The following is a 23323-nucleotide window of genomic DNA, read 5'->3' on the forward strand; positions in this document are numbered from 1 at the left end:
AAAATTAAAAAACAAGAGAAGAAAGTGATTAATGTCACATGACCGTTTTCAATATTGTACAATTATAATTAGGCCAACAGCCAGGTATAAGTTGACCGATCACATCATCTCTTGGCTTTTTAAAGGAAACCCAAACCCAAAGAGAAGTGTATGTGGATTGAGTGAAAGCAGCAACATTATAGTAGAACACATCAGTGAAAGTTTGAGGAAAATCAGACAATCGATGCTAAGTTATGAATTTTTAACGTTTTCATGTTGGAAACAATAGATAAGGACTACACTATAGACTTTATGACATCATGTGTGGACAACAATATAAAGAAAATATAAAAGAAAATTCAAAATATATTACACTTTCACTTTTCTTGCATAATGAAAGAGCACTTGACTATACTACCACTTTCAGAAAGCAGGGGGAATACTCTTAACATATGCCAGTATCAAGTTGATGGAATGTGTAATTTTCATGAAAATTAATTCTTGTTGAATTCTCTTTATATTTTCTTTATAATTATTGTTGTCCACATGCACATGACATCATGGACTATAGTATAGTCTTCTTACATCCAGTGATTATAACACCAAAACTTTAACAATTAATAACTTTTGCATCATTGTCCGATTTTCCTCGAACTTTCACCAATGTGTTCTCCTAATGATGCATGCTTTTCTTGCTCGTTTGGGTTTTGGTTTCCTTCAATGATAAGAAGTCAGTCAGGAGGATCTGCCCTCATTACCATTCATCATCATGATGAAAGGAATAGCAGTAAACTCCACATCTTAAAAAAAAATAGTAGTGAGTAAATCCTGTTCAACCCATTCCATTCATGTTCATATGCATCGATCTCAGAGTTGACTATTTCGCAATAAACCATATTTCTCCAAAAAAAAAAAAAGGATCCTCTCTTTATTCCGAATAAACGTCATATTTGCTCATACAGGAAAAATGTATACACACCACCAGAAAGTTTATAATACCTTGAGATCTTGTATATACAATATTGCATTATAAAACAATAATTCATCAGACTATTATATATATTTTCATATACTATTATGAAGGGTTTGTTTGCAAAAACCGATAAGTCCATATTTGCCAAATGAAGATATTTGCGATTAAAAGTTAAGAAAAATAAAGAGAATAATTAGAAAATTTTTGCTTCTTTTGACCATAACTTCAAAAATATACATTTATATGTAGTGACCAATATTTAAAAGGTATCATTTTGTACATTATGACAGAAACCGTATATCAAAAATGGACTTATCGGTTTTTGCGAACAAACTCTTCATAATGTTACCTTCACACTTTACTTTACTTCTTACATGTATTATTACTGGCCCCCATGGAATACTGGGTGCTGTTCGTTATTCCAAAGGTTCGTTAATCCGAAACACACAAATTCGTTAATCCGAACATTTTGTGGCGTTATTCCGAAGGTTCATTATTCCGAACGTTCGTTAATCCGAAAATGAAATAGGGTTCGCTATTCCGAAGGCTCGTTTATCCGAAAATGAAATAGGGTTCGTTATTCCGAAGGTTCATTAATCCAAAAATGAAATAGGGTTCGTTGTTCCGAAGGTTCGTTAATCCGAAATGAAATAGGGTCCGTGTAAACCTTCGGAAAAACGAGCTTTGTGTCATTTTCGGACAAACGAACCTTCGGAATAACGAACCTTATTTCATTTTCGGATTAATGAACCTTCGGAATAACACACCTTATCACATTTTTGGATTAACGAACCTTCGCTAATCCGAATCTCATTTTTTTTTTTGTATATTTATGGTGTGTTGATATACTCTTCATTTGCTATATGTATGTTTCATTTTATGCATGTATCATTTTCCTGGAATGGAAACCTTATGTCTTTTATATCTGTATGCCTGTTTATGATGGAAATGAAACAAACAAACAAACAACCATTATTGTATCAATTTGTTTAAAAAAAAAAAAAAAACTTTGTTTATTGGAACACAAAGAACAGACCAAAAAAGATAACATGAATACACTATGGAACATTGGTCATCAGCTATACACTAATGGGGGGCGTTTGATGAAAACATTGCCCGGCAATTCTTGCAACGAAATGTTTTATTAAAAATTTTCCCGATATTCCTCCCAAGTATGCACCTGAATATTGACATATAAGAATGTTAAAGGGATGGTACAGCATTGGTGGAGATGAAAATTGGGCTTTAACTTTTTTGCAAGATACCAAGAAAACACTTATGAAATAGTACAGAGCATCCCATTTTAAGAGGAATTCAAAGTTTATTTGATGAAAATCGTGTTTGGAATAGCTGAAACATCCAAAAACAAAGTAAAACAAAAAGATCGTAATAAAGTGTGGGTCCCACACTTTATTAGGATCACTCTGTTTTGGATATTTCAGCCATTTCAAAATCAATTTTCATCAAATAAACGTTGAAATCCTCATGGAATTACATGCTCTTTCATATTTCATAAGAGGTTTCTCACTATCTCACCAAAAATGATAAAAACCTGAAGTTAAATCTCAACCAAAACTATAAGATCCCTTTAACGCTCCCTTGTGAGGGAGAGAGATACCCCTCCCATCCCCCTCTCCCTTCTCTCGCTCTAGCACTAGTCACTCGTTTGAGTGTGCAACCCCCCCCCCTCTTATAGCTCTCAAAACGAAACTTTTCCTACGCACGACCACGCCCCTTCGTGCGAACCTCAAGAAAGGTCCACTTCTTCCAATAAGAACACAGATATCTGTGAATAAGAACCAGAAGCGGATCTGGGGGGGTTGGGGGGTTGGCGGGGGGGGGGGGGGGTTGCAACCCCCCCCCCCCCCCAAAAAAAAAAAAATCCGGGGACCATCTTTTTTTTATCTTATCTTTTTTTTTAGACTTGTAATTTTATTTTTTTTTTCTATTAATGGCAATGACCTCTATGCCAAAAATAGCGGTGTTTTAGATGCAAAAAAACGTCATTTTCACACACAGATTTTCAAAAATTCTCCCTACTGTGCGAGGTGGGACACCCCCCTCCCACACCCTCCCCCCCCCCCTCGCTCGCTCCGCTCGCATACCACCCCAACCCCCTCCTTTATAAAAAGCTAGATCCGCCCCTGAGAACCCCCACACAACAACAACAACAAATCCCAGTAACGAATCTATGTCCTGTTCCGGGTCCAACGCCACAAGTGCAGTACTCCTAGATCCTGTCAATTTCATCAAGAAGCAGTGGTGGTCGCCCTTGTGATGCTAGATGGCGCCGCTCGACATGGGTTTGCGACGTGCCCCTCCGCTCTAGCTGCCTGCTGAGTGGACCATACCGTGAGATGCCCGACCGGCCGGCCCGCCGCGCGCCCCGCGCCTTGGAGACACCCAGGGACCGGACCCACCGGATCACCGGATCAGCATGTGGATGATGCACTGTTTGGCACTGGTGCTGCTATAAGCTGCCATAATTTCTCAGTTTTATTATCAAAATGAATTGCAGCTCACAAACAGCGTGTTCAAAAAGCCCAAGTGACCTTTCAACATAAGTTTCCACAGCTGATTCAGACGGCTGAACCGAACATTCGCAGGTATTGTGGTGAGACACGACAACCAACAAAGGAAAGAACGAAAAACGCAGCCTGAGCTGAGGCAAGCAGCGCCAGCGGTACCGGTACAAGCTTGTACTGTATCACTTGGACGCTTTTGCTGGAGAATCTCCCATACCACCTTTCTGCAAGCATATCCGTAATCAGGATGCGTGAGTTGGTAAGCTCCACCTGAATATATATGTATTGTAGGTGTGCATTTCTACATTTTCATACCGCACGTGATATTGGATTGGTTTTTCTCTTTCGCTTTGCAATGTTTATGATCTCTTCTTGTCTGAACTGGTGGTGAGCAGCTGGAATGGTTCACCTGCAGCAGGGCCCCATTTCGTAAAAAGTAGGCCTATATATCAGATATAGGGTCTACTCCTAGCAACTCTTGCAGCCATAGTAATCTACAAGTGTCGTGGTTATGACAAAATTAGCTTCCTCATTGGCCAGCTGTTTTGCCTCAAGAAGTTGCTAATCTACAGTACAGACAGTAAGACTAAGGAGTTGCTGTTTAACATATTTTATGCCAAGCAATGAGTGGGGCCATGTGGATTTAAACCTGATAAAACTTGGTGTCTATACAAATTCATACTTTTGAAACAAAACATACTATCACTGAGTATTTTTAAGTACATGATGTGTATCTATTCTGCTTCCCTGAATCCACATGTACAGAGTGTATCAAAAAAAAAAAGAAAAAAAAAGGTAATCCAACTTTGGAGGGCTACTCACAATTGTCATCAATGGAGAGTGCAACGTTGGTTGTGATAAAATGGGGAACTCTCCTCTTTCCATTGATACCAAATTATGTTGACGAATATCATGCATGACTGAGCACAAGAACTTTCAAGATGACCATGACAAATTGCTATTTTTCCAAGTTTGAGTGTGTTGGGGGAACAATGAATGTCGCATTAATCTGTCAATGAAAATGGTCAAATTAACAGGCCGCCTGCAGGTTTGTATTTGTAGGGTTTCTTTTAATCTTTTTGTTTTATTTTCTAGTCCATAACCTTCGACATGACCACGTTGTTGATAACTTGGTCACTCCCACAAAGGCTAACCTATTATCCATTTTACTCTCTTCATCAAGACAGGATTTGTTGCTGCAAGCTATGTGTTGATGAACAGAGAAAAATAGACTGCGTTGGTTGGCCTTTGTGGGAGTGACCAAGTTATCGGACAGGTGGCCATGTTAAAGGTTATGAACCATAAAATGTTAGAAGATTCCCAAACACAAACCCTAAACACAAACCAGCGCAGTTGTGAAAGCTGGCCTATTTATTTGGTCACTTTCATTGATGGATCTCGTCCATTCAGTGAGACATTCATTGTACACTGTACCTTCATATGATATTCAAACTTAGAAAAAGTGCAATTTGTCATTGTTGTCTTTAAAGTTTGTGTACTCAGTCATGCATGACATTTGTTGACATGATAAAATATCAGTGGAAAGAAGAGGAGTTCTTCTTTCCTCACAACCAATGTTGCGCTCTCCATAGCTGTGACAATTATGAAATATGGTAGCCTTCCAAAGTTGGATTACCATTTTTTTTCTTCATATATTCTGTATACAGTGCGCTCCCGTTATAACGGTTATAATCGAATTCCAGTTACAATGAAGTAAAAATTCAGGCTGCGACATTATATGCTCACTATATATATTTTTATTGTTTATTTGTTCGGTTATAACGAAAGAAAACTGCCGGTCCCGATGACTTAGTTTTAACGGAAGTTTACTGTAATTGAGTTAAGTTTCCCTTAGCGTGATGGCGATGGCCATTTTCAAAGTGCTACTCAGAGTAGCAAAGTCACCACCTTCAAAATCCTCCTTATCGTTTACAAGATATGTAATAATCTTGCTCCATCTTACCTCAAAGACTTAATTTCTTTCCGCTCCTCCACTTCAGCCCGTTCTCTTCGTTCTTCCTCCACTCTCCAACTATCACATGGTCCCCGCACCTGCACCCGCTATGGTGATAGGGCTTTTTCTGTTATTGCCCCGTCTCTCTGGAATAAACTTCCTCTCCATATTCGTAATGCTGATAACGTTGATAAGTTCAAGTCATCGTTGAAAACTTATCTGTTTACTCAACTTTAATTATGTTGTTTTGCTGCTGCATGTTATATCATAATACGTATATTTACATAATGCTGTATTTTATTTTAATGTCATACTTCTCTTTTTTTTTTTCCGGATCAATGCGCTTAGAAACATTAGTATTAAGCGCTATATAAATGTTATTCATTATCATTATCTTGACAATCGATGAAGAAACAAATCTGATACACTCACTGCCACATGACCAAAAGTAGACCCATTGACTTTTACATAGTTTATTGATCTCTTCATTTTACACCTAGGGGGTGTTTCACAAAGTCGAACTTAATTTAAGATTGACTGAAAATTATGGCATGCCAGGGGTTTCCCTGTTCAATATCATTAGCCTAATCACCACCCACTTCATATTATCATTTATGCTTACAGAATAATTCCATTGTTATTTATTTTATCTTGTATTACAATGGCTACATGAAAAAAATCTCCAAAATCATACCATAATTTTTAATAGTCAATCTTCAATTTTAAGTTCGACTTAAATTCTTTGTGAAACACCCCCTATTATGTCAAATGTGTTTTAATGATAGAGACCAAGAAAAGCTGGTAAGGTGGTGAAAGAAGCAGACAGTGGGTCTAAAGGAAAAAGCCATGGAAAAAAACAAACACCGCCATCTACTGGCAGGCAACGTAAATCCAAGGAGACTAGCAGTCGGCCAGCACAGACGAAAAAAGCTGCCATCAGAAGCAAGGTAACCAGAAGGGAAAAGGCTTTCCCTATTTGGTCAAAATTCTCATGTACAGTTTGTGAGTTATATTTTCTATTTTAATTCTATATTTTTGGATTTTTTTTTCTTCAATTTCGTATTCCAATTCAGCATTGAATTACTATCACATATTTGCATTTGTCTTCATTTATAATTAAAATGAAATCTCATTTGTACGTACCTGCAAACAAGCTTGGGTTACTGTGAAATGGTACATTTGCAAGATGCGGTTTTTGTATTAGACCAATTTTGCATGCTTATTATTATTTTTTATTTTTTATTATTTTTGTAACGAGAGAGTATTTCTGAACATGCTGTATTTTGATAACTCCAACCTTTGCATGTTCAGCATGGCAGACATCAGTAAATTTCCACACTCTGCAAATTCCACATTTATAACATTTTCTTTCAACTCTTCATAAAAGAGCAATATAGTTTCCTATAATCATGTTTCTGATGCAACGGCGTAAATCCATACTGAGGAGTGGGGGGGATGATCGGCGATAGTCACCATCACCACGATTACAAGCCCATAACCGAACCGGCGCAGCCTTGAGGGGGACGGGGGGTGAGAGAAGCTTGGTAACCCCCCCCCCACACACACACACACACACACTTTACAGGGATCGGATGTCTCACTCTTTTGCATGAAATATAAAGTGGGAGGAGAGTGATATATTTCTGACAAACTGTTACAAGCGAGCTTGAAAATTTTGACATTTTACAGTCCCAAAACTGCAGTTTGTGACTGTATTTTGTCCGCCTTGGAAATTTTAAGGGGGGGGGGGGCACCGGGTGAAACTGCCGGCAATTACTGACAGCAACATCAAGAGAATGGCATAACAATTAAATGCGAGCGAGCGAAGCGAGCGAGCTTGAAAATTTTGACATTTTACAGTAAAAAAAAAAACTGCCGTTTGGGCTGTATTTTTTCGCTTTGGAAATTACGGGGGGCGCACAGGGCGCAACTGCTGGCAGTTCGTACTGGCAGCAACATCAGGAGAATGGCATAATGATTAAATGCGAGCGAGCGAAGCGAGTGAGCTTGAAAATTTTGACATTTTACAGTCCCAAAACTGCCGTTTGTAGCTTTATTTTTAGCTTTGGAAATTAAGGGGGAGCACCGGGCGAAAACTGGTGGCAATTACTGGCAGCAACATTATGAGAATGGCATAATGATTAAATGCGAGTGTGCGAAGCGAGCGAGCTTGAAAATTTTGACATCTTACAGTCCCCAAAACTGCCATTTGTAGTTATATTTTTCGCTTTGGAAATTAAAGGGGACGCACCGGTCACAACTGCTGTCAATCACTGGCAGCAACATCAGGAGAATGCCATAGCGATTAAATGCGAGCGAGCGGAGCAAGCGAGCCTTCAAATTTTGACATTTTGCAATCCCAGAAAATGTCGTTTGTAGCTGCATTTTTTCGCTTTGGAAATTAATGGGAGGCACACCAGGCGAAAACTGCTGGTAATTACTGACAGCAACATCAGGAGAATGGCATAATGATTGAGCGAGTGAGCGGAGCAAGCGAGCTTCAAAATTTCGACTTATTACAGTCCCAAAACTGCCGTTTGTAGCTTTATTTCTAGCTTTGGAAATTAAGGAGGGGGGCACCGGGTGAAACTGCTGGCAATTACTGAGAGCAACATCAAGAGAATGGCATAACAATAAAATGCGAGCGAGCGAAGCGAGCGAGCTTGAAAATTTTGGCATTTTACAGTAAAAAAAAACTGCCGTTTTGGGCTGTATTTTTTCGCTTTGGAAATTAAGTGGGCGCACAGGGCGCAACTGCTGGCAGTTCGTACTGGCAGCAACATCAGGAGAATGGCATAACGATTAAATGCGAGCGAGCGAAGCGAGTGAGCTTGAAAATTTTGACATTTTACAGTCCTCCAAACTGTCGTTTGTGGCTGTATTTTTTCGCTTTGGAAATTAAGGGGGAGCACCGGGCGAATTGAGTGCTGGCAATTACTGGCAGCAACATCAGGAGAATGGCATAATGATTAAATGCGAGCGAGCGAAGCGAGCGAGCTTCAAAATTTTGACTTATTACAGTCCCAAAGCTGCCGTTTGTAGCTTTATTTTTCGCTTTGGAAATTAAGGGGGGAGCACCGGGCGAAAACTGCTGGCAATAACTGGCAGCAACATCAGGAGAATGGCATAAATAAATGATTAAATGCGAGCGAGCGAAGCGAGCGAGCTTCAAAATTTTGACTTATTACAGTCCCAAAACTGCCGTTTGTAGCTATATTTTTCGCTTTGGAAATTAAGGGGGGGGGGGAGCACCGGGCGAAAACTGCTGGCAATAACTGGCAGCAACATCAGGATAATGGCATAATGATTAAATGCGAGTGAGTGAAGCGAGCTTCAAAATTTTGACATCTTACAGTCCCAAAACTGCCGTTTGTAGCTATGTTTTTCGCTGTGGAGATTAAGGGGGGAGCACCGGGCGAAAACTGCTGGCAATTACTGGTAGCAACATCATGAGAATGGCATAATGATTAAATGCGAGTGTGCGAAGCGAGCGAGCTTGAAAATTTTGACATCTTACAGTCCCCAAAACTGCCATTTGTAGCTATATTTTTCGCTTTGGAAATTAAAGGGGACGCACCGGGCACAACTGCTGTCAATCACTGGCAGCAAAATCAGGAGAATGCCATAGCGATTAAATGCGAGCGAGCGGAGCAAGCGAACCTTAAAATTTTGACATTTTGCAATCCCAGAAAATGTCGTTTGTAGCTGTATTTTTTCGCTTTGGAAATTAAGGGGAGGCACACCGGGCGAAAACTGCTGGCAATTACTGGCAGCAACATCAGGAGAATGGCATAATGATTAAATCCGAGCGAGCGCAGCGAGCGAGCTTCAAAATTTCGACTTATTACAGTCCCAAAACTGCCGTTTGTATAGCTTTATTTTTAGCTTTGGAAATTAAGGGGGAGCACCGGGCGAAAACTGCTGGCAATTTATGGCAGCAACATCATGAGAATGGCATAATGATTGAATGCGAGTGTGCGAAGCGAGCGAGCTTGAAAAATTTTGACATCTTATAGTCCCCCAAACTGCCATTTGTAGCTATACTTTTTGCTTTGGAGATTAGGGGGGGGGGGGCGCACCGGGCGCAACTGCTGTCAATCACTGGTAGCAACATCAGGGGAATGGCTTAGCGCTTAAATGCGAGCGAGCGGAGCGAGCGAGCTTTAAAATTTTGACATTTTACACCCCAAAGACTGCCGTTTTTAGCTATATTTTTGCGATTTGGTTTGTCCCACTTTTATGGGGGAACCATCCCCCCCCCCCCCCCCATCGACGCCTCTGCATATGAGGGAGTAATTTGTTAAGTGAAAGATATGCTGCACACTCTTTGACAAATTAGGGAAATATACGTCAATCTCAACAGTGTACTTATCGAAAGGGATCCAGTATAGCGGAGGTTTTGCATGTTTATGATTGCAATTCAATGATTTGGTGCATAGTTCTGGCGGTATTTGGACAATAATTCCATTAAGAAAGTTCGAAATTTGTCCTCATCTTGGAAATTGCTTGGGGGATAAATGATTTGCCTGCCTAAACACTTTCGTAGGGGCGGGGCGAATGCCCTTTGCCCCCCCCCCCCCCGAGATATTTTCGACGCCCCTGATCTTCCCTGGGTATACCCATAGATGTATCTTGACTGAATTATCAGTCACTGTCGTTCCTCATGAATGATTCAGGAAATGGAGGGGGTTCAATTATGGCAATATAGTTTTGTTATTGTTTGTTTGTTTGTTTTCGTACATATTTTGCAGATGGTCCCAAGTTACTCTCGTCTTAGCATGTTTACATGTAGGCCTACACTATTTGACGTTGTCAACGTCTGAGCCATACCTTACAGTGTATGTCCATGTCCGCGAGCGAGCGAAGCGAGCGAGCGCTTGAGAAAATTATGCATTCGATTTCCTACAAGATAGAATACTGTTCAGCTCTGTTACAGCTGTCTGAAGGCCGGCATACAAACGTCATGCAATATGCCAAAATTGATACAATCACATTTCTGCTTCCTCCATTTTTTTTCTTCAAAATTCAGGGGGGGATGATTGTACAGGCCATCCCCCCCTCCTCCATTTCAGGGGGGGATATATCCCCCCCATCCCCCCCGGGATTTACGCCCATGTTCTGATGGTTTTCCCAACTGTTCTTGGACAATGAAATAAGAAATTGATATTGATTCAAAGCAAACCATCATTCACATAGGATAAAGGAAGACAGAGAGCTGGTGTTAGGGCTGCAGCTTCAGTAGGGCACCGCAGAAGTAAATTCTTATCAGGACAGCAGGCCAAGACTGTTGTAGTGAAAGACCTGAAGCAAGTTTCACGGAGGAACAAACAGACTACCAAAGGCAGAAAGGAAACAGCCCCAACCAAGAAGGTGTGTATATGTGCAGTGGCGGATGAAATATGTAAAAAGAAAAAATGGGGGAGTGCACCCCTCCCCTTTGATTTTGTAAAGGCGCCTCTCCTTTACGAAATTCCTGGATTCGCCACGGTATCTGTGTGGGATAGACAAGGCCCCTGCAGGGAAAATGTCACTGGACTTGTAGCCAGTTCTCTGCATTTGAAAATGATTATGCTGTACAAGTGTATGTGACAAAATTTGTAGTTTCCAATGTACATTGTGCGCTATCGCCATGCATCAAGCATCTGCACTAGGGCCGTATATCAAATTCAAGCTCTAAAGAGTATTTGTGTTAATATGAGACCATTTGATATTCAATTGAGATTTCCTAAATTTGTATCTGCTACATAGGACTTGACTGGGCCGTATATGTGCTACAAAAGTCAAAAGTGCAGGATGAAATGAGGATATTTTAATTTCAAGATCGCACCAGTGCCATGCAAGTAAAGGATATTGCATACAGTCAATGTACGATCCCATTTGCAGATGGTTCATAAAGTTGTTAAATATCCCATAACATGGCCTCTTTTGTACCCACAGCCAAGAAGTGTAAAAGTGGAGCTGGCCAAGCAGAAGAAGGCAGGAGAAAGGAAGACACTGGTAAAGCAAAGGCAGAAAAAATCAGCGACAAAAGGCAGCACAAAGACAGAAACGGAGAAGAAAGCACAAAAAGCCACGGTGAGTTGAGTAATTGATCAGCTATGAACTCAGGAGGAGGAAAGGAGGGGTAGTATGCCATCTTCACCAAGTGTGAGCTGGGCAGATTACTTCACATTCATTCATTTTAACCATAGCTTGAAACTTAGTAAGAATATAGTCTGAAGATTGCTTTGCTTTAGGTGGCATGTAGAAGTTGGTTCTGTTTTGTTGTTTTATGTTTCACATTTGTTCAGATTAAATGTTGATATGTAGCCTTATGTACATCTTTTCTGGGCTTGATGGCATGACAGGCTAAAGTTAAGATTGCTAATATGAGACCCTGCATCACAAATCCAACAAAAAGTCGCCAGACATGGATTTGTAGTTATAGGCAGATTCTGAAAGAGCAGACTCTAAGCTTTAAAATGATGTATAACTCAGTTCAAATGGACTCTCCTAACCTATCTAAATATTGGAAAGAAAGTACATACTCTTGAAAAGTGTGAACTGAGAAAAGAGGCTATGAAGTAGGGTCTATTCAAGCGCTTAATCTTTACTAAGCCCTGCTACCTGTGCGATGAATGGGACAAAAAACAGGATGTAATCCACCGTAGCAACAACAATGAAGGGACTATTGGATTAAGCTGAAATTGAGCATGCTCTATGAGCACAATTTTGTCCACGATTAATGCCAACTTTCAAAGCAGTAGCATTATCTTTTCAAAAGTTGAAAGTGAAGTGTGTGCAAAGGATTTCAAGAAATGAAAAGGGGCCTCAAAGACATACCTGATCACACTACTCTACCAAAAAATTGCTCTAGAAAAACTGCTGAAAACACACTTTCCCATTCATTTTATGATCCCAAACTTAGAAATAATGAAGAAGAAGAATAGCTCTTTCAGAAAACATAAAAAACTCAATATTGACTTAGTTGACCCATTTCACCTTTTTTGAGTCCTTACATAAAATCAAGGGGTGCGACTTTTTGTTGGTTTTGTGATGCACGGTCACATATTATTACAATAGCTAGTCCGTACATTATGTCCAAATTGGTGTCATTATGCCATGCACTTGGTCTTACTTTAAGGATGCAAATACATACGGGATGCTTAGAGAAAAATTGGTTTCTGATGGGCCCAGGTCAAAGTGGAAATGTTGATGCACTATAAAAGTTGGCCTCCCTCATGCCGCTAGCGTTCATGGAGCTTGTGAGAAGGTGGCAGCTTTCTTGATTACATCTGATGCAGAACATACAAGAGATTGTCCCCAGTATCTTGTGGAGAGACTACAGAATTGTAGGAAATAATTGCCCTTTTTTTGATGGTGAAACATATCTTGTGCCACCCTGTACATTTTTAACCAATCATCTTGCAAAAATCTTTGTGTGTTAGACATATCGACATTATTTTGAAATTAAGTTTATAATACAATAGGGACAAGCAGTTGTACTCCTTGTGATTCACTGTTCTACCCTCATCGCTGCCCATTCCATGGACATTTTGATGCCTATTCTGATACCATTCATGGTTTCATGTTACAGCTTGTCTCCGGGAATGTCCCCAAAAAACTTACGGAGCCCTCTGGAACTGTGAAGATCGATGAAGGAGGTGATGGAAAGGAAATGGGAAGTCCCAACAATGAACCTTCTGCAAAACCTTGGGAAACAGTACTAGGATATTATCAACAGGTAATGGCAAGTGGCTTTGTACAATTATCCAAGAAATGTGGGAGTGCAGGTGTTAGATCAAAACCCTGAAAAATACCATGTAGGGTTGGACCTACTACTAATCGACCGCCTAATGTTTATTTGCTTGATAAGAATATTTAACACTGAAATTCACGTAAAAAACTTGACCTACGTGATTGAGAAAATCTAGCTCTATCAAATGCCGTTGTTCCCTTTTCGATTCGAAGTTTCAGTGCAAAAATATCGCCGACGAACTTGCGTGGCCTCGTTTCAGCTCCCCGCGGTAAATCGCGTTTTTAGGATCGACCGCTGATTTTGCATTGACAATGCACGTAAACCGAGTTGTATTGAACACCGTGTTGTACGAAGCTTTTTAGAAGCCTTTTAGAAACTTCCATAGACATTACATTGTGCTGTCATTACGATTCGGTGAAAATATTCATTCGAAATTTTGTCCTTGATTAAAACCATTAATGAACAGTGAATTATCGTGTTTTCCCACACCATCCTAATCTACATTCAAAGCCAATCCATTTTTATGTGCTTTGCGCGCAGAGAAGTGCGTACTGAGTGTTCAGTGCGCGAATCATACGCGGTCGGTTTCAATAAGGGTGGTCGATATGTAGTAGGGCTACCATACATGTACGATAGAACTAATCCTGTGGTGATTATTCAGTGCTTATTGTTACGACAAAATATTAATGGGTCAAGAGTGTTCAACTGGTAAAACACCCTGCAGCAAGTTCTTTCACCAAAGTGTAAAAAGATGTCATATTGCTTGTCACATTGTCCAGTGCAAGGTCATGTAGTCTTTATTATGTACATGGTTGAATATGACGTATCCCTCACAAAAAAAAGGAACAATGGAAACGCTTATTACCCTAGTTTTCCATGGTAGAGTCAAATGAGTTCATGACTTCACATTGCTCATTCTCTTGCAATAATGGATCACATTTTGTGTGGCTTACCTGACAGGCAGGCAAGCAGTGAAAATTGATAACAGCTTGTTTTTTTCTATCCACAAAGTTTACTCTTGTTGACTCCCTTGGCATTGAGTTTTGTAAAATGTTCCAAAATTGTGGCTGAAATTCACATTCTTTTTTTTTTTGGTGACAGTGCGATTACCTTGTCATAGTTGGTTGAGCATAAAGTTTGGAATGAATGTGTCTGTTCTCCCCCCACCCAACTTGACTCTTTTCACAAAAAGGTTCCTACAATGCAAACTTATGGCTCATTTGTATTTGTATGGGTCATCCTTTTCATTCACTTCAGACTGATGATCCATCGGAGCTTGTCAAATGTGGCATAATTGACCCCAACAGAGTGTGGCAACAAGGGGCTCTACGGAAGCTGAATAAGCATATTGAATCAGGTACATAGGTGGAATGAATTGTACAAATAAAAGAATACATAAACAGGGTGCTACATAACTTTATTTTACCACTTGCCCGGTTGGGCAAGCAGATTTTTAAATTTGCTGCAAACACTTGCCTGAACAATAATTTTATGTGCCTGAAAAGAAAGTCCAAAGTATAAGGAAATACTGTAAAACATGATATATTCGTGGCATGAATTTTTCGCGAATTGGAGCTGACGGCCTTTTTTGCGGCATGAAATTTTCGCGAACTGCCACTTGCATTCAATGCACATAGTGTAGACAAGAACTTTCGTGTGCATTTTAATTTCGTGAATCCTGGCGCGTGCGAAATTTGCGAAATTAAAATGCACACGAACATTCCTCGTTTTACAGTAATGTAGAAAGTTAGTCAAGGGCTTAATATTATACAGATAGTGCATGCTCTATGATGCACTATACTGGATTAGAGAACGACAAATACTAAATTATCCTGAGTGCTGTTTTGTTTCACCGAGGCCGCAGGCCGAGGTGAATAGAACTGCACGAGGGATAATTTAGTATTTGGAGTTCTATAGTCCAGTACTGGTGCATCAATAGAACATGCACTAATTGTTATAGTAAATAGGTTCCTCGATCTACATGCATTTCCGTAGGTCTAGGCCCTAATTTAGATCTAACAAGACTCACCGTACAGCCGGCACTGCACTTGTTGTACGCAGAGTTAACCGCAATCTAGTACCTACCGTAGTTTACGTACAAAGCGTGCGATACGCTAGTACAGCCGTGTATACGTATTGCACATCCCAGAGCAGACTCGCTTATAAACTCCTACATTCAGAGCTCAACGCGCGCGCATACGTTGAAATGCTCGGCCTTGTCTTACTACGTCCCTCGGCGGCCCTCCCTAGGCCTTGCGCGAATCTCTTCGTACATAAAGCGTAGGCACGCACTGTCACAAGCGTTATAGTGGCACGGTCGTGCCACTATAACAAAATTTTTACACAATCACGTGATGCTATCCAACCAATCACAACGTAAATTTCACTCTACCTATTTACTATAACACAATCATTTGAATAGGATCCTTGATAGCGCACACTGATTCACATGCCTAAACACAATGGAGTAGCGAACTTGGTCTGATCAAGTGTCGCCATCGCATTGCATTGGCGCTTCTTCACTTTGGTGGAAAGTTGCTGAAATGAAATATAAAGTGTGTTGCATCACTAAACAACTATTATCTTTGAGTTTCTGTATGGTTGGCTTTGTTGGTTTGTTGGGGGAATAAGTTTTAAAAAAAAGTTTGCTTCAAAAATTTTTGCTTGCCCAATTCAGGTAAGCATTTGCTATCATTGTTCACAAGCACTTGCCTGATTTTGATTTTCACTTGCCCTGGGCAATCGAGCAAGTGCTTACGTAGCACCCTGCTTAAATGCGATCTCTTCTTCCATGACAGTCTGCTGATGTAACTACACACTGGCTACGATAAAACCAGAAACATTCACGAATTGCAGCGCGCGGCCTTTCTCGTGGCACAAAACTTTTGCAAATCGCCACTGGCATTCAATGAATCATATAGACGGACACTTTCACCTGCATTTTACTTGCACAATCCTTGGCTCCTCGCAGAATTTGAGAAAGTTTCATGAATGCAAAAATATCTGGTTTTACAGTGCATGATGATTGTCTTTCCAAAGAGTCTGGACTTACAAGTGAAATTGGAAGGCTGTGCACATGTTCAGGTGTTTAAGTGTGTAATTAGCAACTTGACATGTTTCGTGGAAGGCTTTTCTGAATATCTTTGATAATTCACGGCAAAGGACAAAAAGGCATTTCTTTGATTAATTTGCCAGAAGCATTGATACTTTCAAATGAAATATATCTTTGTTGTCCCCGCCGAACGAGTTCGAGCAGGGGACTATGAAACGGGCTCCGTACGTGTGTGTGTCCGTGTGTCCGTGTGTGCGTCCGTCCGTGTGTCCGTCCGTCCGTCCGTGTGTGCGTCCGTGTGTGATCAAAATGTTCAAAATGCTACTCCTTCGCCATTTCTAACCCGATTTTGATTCTGTTTGCTTTATATGATAGCACTACATGGGAGCTTTGAAACTTCTATACAGAATTTCAGTTGTGACCTTTGACCTTGACCTTTGACCTATATTGTACATTTTGCTTCAAAATGCTACTCCTTCGCCATTTCTAACCCGATTTTGATTCCGTTTGCTTTATATGATGGCACTAGGTGAGGGCTTCGAAACTTCTACACAGAATTTTGACCTTTGACTTCTTTGACCTTTGACCTTGATTTTTGACCTATATTGTACATTTCCTACAAAATGCTACTCCTTCGCTATTTCTAACCCGATTTTGATTCCGTTTGCTTTATGTGATGGCACTAGGTGAGGGCTTCAAAACTTCTACACAGAATTTTGACCTTTGACTTCTTTGACCTTTGACCTTGATTTTTGACCTCTGGTGTACATTTTGCTACAAAATGCTACTCCTTCGCCATTTGTAACCCAATTTCAATTCCGTTTGCTTTATGTGATGGCACTAGGTGAGGGCTTCAAAACTTCTACATAGAATTTTGACCTTTGACTTCTTTGACCTTTGACCTTCATCTTTTTACCTATATTTTACATTTTGCTACTAAATGCTACTTCCGGCGGGGACATATATTACGCACCGCGTAATTTCTACTTTTCCTTGTTTTTGTTGATATTGTTGATTTGTTCTTATGTGTCATATTTGGTGCATTTGTGTTAATTGCAATCAGGTCAACTGTCAGAGGGGGTAATTTCAGAACTTTGCCGGAGTGGGTTTGTAGAGTGGATGGGCAAGATCAGCACTTTCAACGAACACTTGGATGATGTGAATGTGAGTATTTACCCTTCAAGTTGATTTCAAGCCATGATAGGTAATATTCCATGTAGTTCAGCTTTCTGCAATTCTCTGCAGAGATTACGGTTCAAAGCTTGCTATGTTTGCTGGCCACCAGATTCAGCATTTTGCTCTAGTGCTATCAGAATATTTGGTCAGCTCGCTTCTCCTCTGTTCCTGCTGATTTTTATTTCATTTCCAGTCTTATTTTGCCAGCATTAATTATGATGAAGACCTGCTCGGCTCAGACAGGAATCCCTTGCAGAACAAAGTTCAATATCTTATTCATTAAAGCAAAGATCTTGAGACCTAGCCCAAGACCAGGATCACAAATTTAATTCTTTTGAATGAATTTCAAATAACTGGTTTAGGAGGTCATTTTGATATGTAACTTAGTTCACATGTTACACTTAAAGGAAGTTTAGGTATCTTTAGTCTCATCATTATACAGATGCCGTCAGACATTGATTAATTGTTTCTCTGTTTAAAGAAATTTGTTTCAAACTTTATGTCTCTAGTCTTGCCAGTGGCATTATGTTTTTTGGGTTGTCCATCCATCTGTATTGATTTTGTGGGCAGCATACCTTAAGAACCATACACACACACAAACACACACATACACTCAGGGTCATAGGTCAAGGTCAAGTTCTAAAATTTAACTATTTCTCCCGTATAAATCCTTGCAATGCCTGAAGTTTTTATTATGAAACTTATTACCTCTGCCAAGGGAGGAGGTTATGTTTTTGTTACCGTTGGTTTGTTGGTTTGTTGGTTTGTTTGATTGTTTCTTTGTCCGTGTGCAAAATTACTCAAAAAGTAGTGAATGGATTTGGATAAAACGTACAAGAAAGTTTGAGAATGACACAAGTAACAAATGATTACATTTTGGTAGTGATCTGAGAATTTTGGGGGAATTATGAAGGATTTTTGATATTTTGACAGGTAGGGTCAATGAACTTGGGAGTTCTTGGGAGAACTTGGGATATCTTCATGAAACTTACTATATATTGCCTGACCATGATTCACTTGGGAAGTTTTTGGTCATAAGGTCAAAGGTCAGGTTAGAATGCTAAAATTACACAGTTTTTTTTTTCAAAGCTTGGAAATAACTCAGTGTGTACACTCACTAATAAAATGTAGTACACTGTATACGCTATAATTTTCGCGTACATAAATTTTCGCGAATTGCCGGTGTCACACATTTTCGCGAGTGGTTAAATTCGCGATTGGGGGACCAGAGAAAATATGAAGTGGCAAAGAAAGTGTGAATTTTCAACTTACTAGCAAATAAGAATGATACTAGTTATACACTGCATGAAAACTTACCAAACTCTCTGAACTAGTAAGTTAGAATTCAACCCATCGCGCTAGATTTGTGACGAGTGGTCCCCTTGCGATAATGGATTGGCTCTCTACAGTATTCGTAAGTAGACGAGGACGTGCTATATGTACGTAAACAAGCTTAGCCAGTATGGTCTGTTCGGAAAGCCGTGACATGGTTATACCAGTACTGAAATGTTCGTATCATCAAGGCAAGGGATTCATTTTGGAAGGTAATATTTTCGCGTGTTGTTAATTTCGCGAATAGCTCCCGACTCGCGAAATTCGCGAAAATAAAACCCCCGCGAAATATATAGCGTATACAGTACATGCATTGCTGCACAATTATTCTGTTGGGAAGATTGAGGCATGTGGTCAAAGGTAAAGAGAAAATGCTAAAATTTCACTATTTTTTCTGGAATTTTGAAATGATTCAAAGTATTGTCATGAAAATTGATATATGTATATGTATATATATATATATATATATATATATATATATATATATACAAAGTTGTAAATTTCCAATCATGTGAAACTGACATTTCACATTGGCAAGATGTACATGTACCTTAAACACATTGGGCAAAACAATGTGGTATTGCTGAGGCGTGACAGTTGCTATAACAGCATTTATATTTTTTTTAAAGGAGTACAGCAAGCACTCTGGTGCTTCATAAGTACATGTATAATACATACTTCATAAGTACATGTATAATACACTTCATAAGTACATGTATAATACATACTTCATAAGTACATGTATAATACACTTCATAAGTACATGTATAATACATACTTCATAAGTACATGTATAATACATACTTCATAAGTACATGTATAATACACTTCATAAGTACATGTATAATACATACTTCATAAGTACATGTATAATACATGTATACTTCATAAGTACATGTATAATACATACTTCATAAGTACATGTATAATACATGTATACTTCATATTAAACTACATGTATAATACATGTATACTTCATAAGTACATGTATAATACATACTTCATAAGTACATGTATAATACATACTTCATAAGTACATGTATAATACATGTATACTTCATAAGTGCATGTACAATACATACTTCATAAGTACATGTATAATACATGTATACTTCATAAGTACATGTACAATACATACTTCATAAGTACATGTATAATACATACTTTATAAGTACCGGTATGTCTTCTTTGTCTTTTGCCTCCTCTTTCAGCGAAGATTAGTTCCTGAGGCCAATGCTAGTCTTGAAACATTCTACCGCCATTATCATCAGAGTCTTGATCTAGAGTTGCCTTCAGACACCAACTTAACATTGGATTTACCCGCAGAAAACAGCTCTGCTCAAAATGCGGTGAGTTTTGTGTGTAAGTAATACATTATCGTGTGTAACATATTTGTTGCAGGATTCTTTTTCTTCAGAATTATAATATGCAATATGACTGAAAATCCATGAAGTGGGAAGGAAAATATCTTGTCTTAACCCATTCATAACTGGAACATGGCATACCAAGTTCCCAAAATGTGGACAAGAGTGTCAGCATTCATGGCCTTAATTCATGTTTATTTGTCTTATGCTTACCAAAAAAAGAAAGAAAAAGAAAATGACTTTGATCAAAGGATTACAGTTTCTTCCAACAACACCGTCTGTTCTTTTTCTGTATCAAAACCGTGTGTACTTTTATCTAATTTACTATTTTGCAGTGTAGTAGTACGCTTGTTTTGCTTTCAATCTTGTTTGAAGACATACATGGCAATTAAGGCTGATATCACCAGATTTTGATTTCATTGACCCCATGCGGGTGCCCTTATACACTGAAGCATATGACAAAAGAATGTTGAGTTTTTCGTAATGCCTTTCTGTGGTGTATCCTTCGCTTGTTGCTTCAGTACTTACAGGATGGACCAGTCACAGACATATTCTATGCATAAGAACCAAAGTAGTTTATTTACTGATGATGCCATAAACTGCTCTTAAGTGTCTGACAGACTTTGCCCTGTGCTTTTGCTACACACTGGCTTGTGTAGCTTGAGGATTCTGTGCATTCCTTCTCAACTTTTAATGGAGAATGAAACCCACATATATAGGCCTACATACATTGAGTGAATGTAGCAATTTCAGGAAAAGACATCAGTGAGGTTTGAGTACAATTGGATAATCTGTCCAAACGTTATGAGTTTTTAAAGTTTCTTTGCTGCTGTCGCTGGATGAGAAGACCACAACAGTTTGTGTCATCACTGCAGGACAACAGTATAAAGAAAATATAAAGAAAATTCAACATATTTTCATTTTTCTAGCATAGTGAAAAAGCATATGACTTTATACCTTTTTCAGAAAACAAAGGAAATTGTATAACCCTAATAACATTGTGTCAGTATCAAGAAGAGGAATGTGCACTTTTTATAGAATATGAAATTTTGTCAAATTTTCTGGTGTTTCTTTACATCATTGTCCATGCATGATGTCACAAACTATTGTAGTCTTCCAGCAGCATTTTTGGCTTGATGTCATTCCATTAATTGATCTTGAGTAGTATAAAAAATCTACCCCTTCCCATCCATTTTGGTTTATGGCACCATCAGTTTCCTGACTTTTAGACCCCAGATAATTCATGATCCTCGATGGTCTCTCTCTGTAATAATAAGCATATGTGACCGCCTGTCTCAGAACCCACAAAAAGTGGCCAAAATGAATTTTTGCTTTTTCTGCAAGGTTTGAAAAGAGGAAACCTGTTAAAATTGGACCATCCTAACCCATTCAAAAAGTGATTGAAATATTGAAGAGACGTAGGAGGTGCAGTGTCATAGAATAGGGAGAGAAGATGATTTTTAAAGATGCAGTAAGGATCACTCAGGCTTGCTGTTCAAAGGTATCAATTTCTCAGTGAGGTAGCACTTTTTCCCAAAAATATGGCCCAGAAAAACTGCTAATATCTTAATTTCAGTTTTGTTTTAAGCTGTCAAATTTTGACAGTATGTAGAGAAAAGATTACTCTCCCAGATAAGACAAACTTAAAGGACAAGTTCACCTTCATAAACATAAGGATTGAGAGAATGCAGCAATATTAGTAGAACACATCAGTGAAAGTTTGAGGTAAATTGGACAATCGATGCAAAAGTTATGAATTTTTAAAATTTTTGTGTTGGAACCGCTGGATGAGGAGACTACTAAGGCTCGTGATGTCATATGAGTACAACAGGTAAAGAAAATGTAAAGAAAATTCAACATATTTTCACTTTTTTCGCATAATAAAAGAGCACTTGACTTGTCTCTTTCTAAAGGCAATGGGAATAATATTACCCATAACATATGTCAGTAACGAGTCAAGGGAATGTGTACTTTTTTCAAAAGATGAAATTTTGTGAAATTCTCTTTATATTTTCATTATATTGTTGTACGCATGTGACTGCATACACTGCAGTAGTCTTCTCACCCAGCGGTGACTGCACAAAAACTTCAAAAATTCATAACTTTTGAACGGATTGTCTGATTTTCCTCAAACTTTCAATGATGTGTTCTACTAATATTGCTACATTCTCTCAACCCTTATGTTAATGAAGGTGAACTTGTCCTTTAAAGAAATTGAGTCAGTCAACCCAAATGACATATTTTGGTTCAGTAGAGAGAACCCTAATCTGTGACTTTTTGTGGGTTCTGAGCTGGGCGGTCACATAGTGTACATATCATACTGAGGAAAATTCATGTTGGCCAACAAAGTACAATGGCATTCCATAGCAACAACTAGTTTCTAGTTATCATTATCACAAGTATTGCAAATCATTATTATGATTATCATTCATTCCATTCACAGTCACATTCTGAGTGATGCTCAACCTGAGCTTTTCAGAGTAACAGACCCAGATCCAGATCCAGATCATATGAAAGTGATGTTATTTTGTTGTGACAGAGTCTTCCGTGTTTGCCGATTATCTCTCGACTTCTGTACAGCAGGAAGGAGGAAGTGTTGGCTGATGCCTGTCAAGCCCTCAAGAATATTTGTGACAAATCCAGTGATTTCATCCAAAAGGTGCTGGATGCTGGAATCTGCCAAAGACTGGTTGATCTGCTGGCGTAAGTCTCAACACGTGTGAACGATTTGCTCCCTTCTTAAGTTTTTGTTAGCTCACCTGACCTAGAGGCTCAAGTAAGCTGTAGCGATCTTTCATCATCCAGCATCTGTTGTGTGCTGTGTATCATCTGTCGCGCGTCATGCGCAAACTTTTTACGTTTTCAGCTTCTTCCGGGAAACCTCAAAACAAATTTTCATCACACTTGATAGGTACCATCCGTAGGGTGATGGGATCTGAATTTATTAAGTTGGGCACCATGCCCCCCCCCCCCCCCCAAATTAGGGATCTTTAAATATCTTCTTCTCTAGAACCAAAATTGCTAGAGCTAGGTTAGTGACGATAGTTTCAATTTTGTTCATGGCGGTAAGGCAAATGCCTCCCCCCCCCCCCCCAAATTGGGACCAAAATATCACATTATCATCTTTTTCTTAAAAACTCATGGTCAAATTTTCACTAATCTTGGCAGGTATTATTTCTTGGGTGCTGTAATATATATTTGTACAAATTGGAAACCATTCTCCAGTTTGG

At 39.2% G+C, this 23323-nt stretch overlaps 1 protein-coding gene across 1 annotated transcript; it reads left to right on the top strand.

Annotated features, from left to right (window-relative positions):
• The first annotated feature begins 3724 nt into the window (after positions 1-3724).
• LOC140241909 (uncharacterized) lies at positions 3725-22800 on the top strand. The gene is given in 9 exon segments (XM_072321656.1): positions 3725-3736; positions 6217-6378; positions 10628-10801; positions 11369-11578; positions 13008-13154; positions 14427-14526; positions 17285-17379; positions 19941-20078; positions 22633-22800. Coding segments are annotated over 9 exon segments (1206 nt in total).
• Positions 22801-23323: the final 523 nt, after the last annotated feature.

The sequence above is a fragment of the Diadema setosum genome, chromosome 18 (genome assembly GCF_964275005.1).
Source record: "Diadema setosum chromosome 18, eeDiaSeto1, whole genome shotgun sequence".
NCBI classification, from domain to species: Eukaryota; Metazoa; Echinodermata; class Echinoidea; order Diadematoida; family Diadematidae; genus Diadema; species Diadema setosum.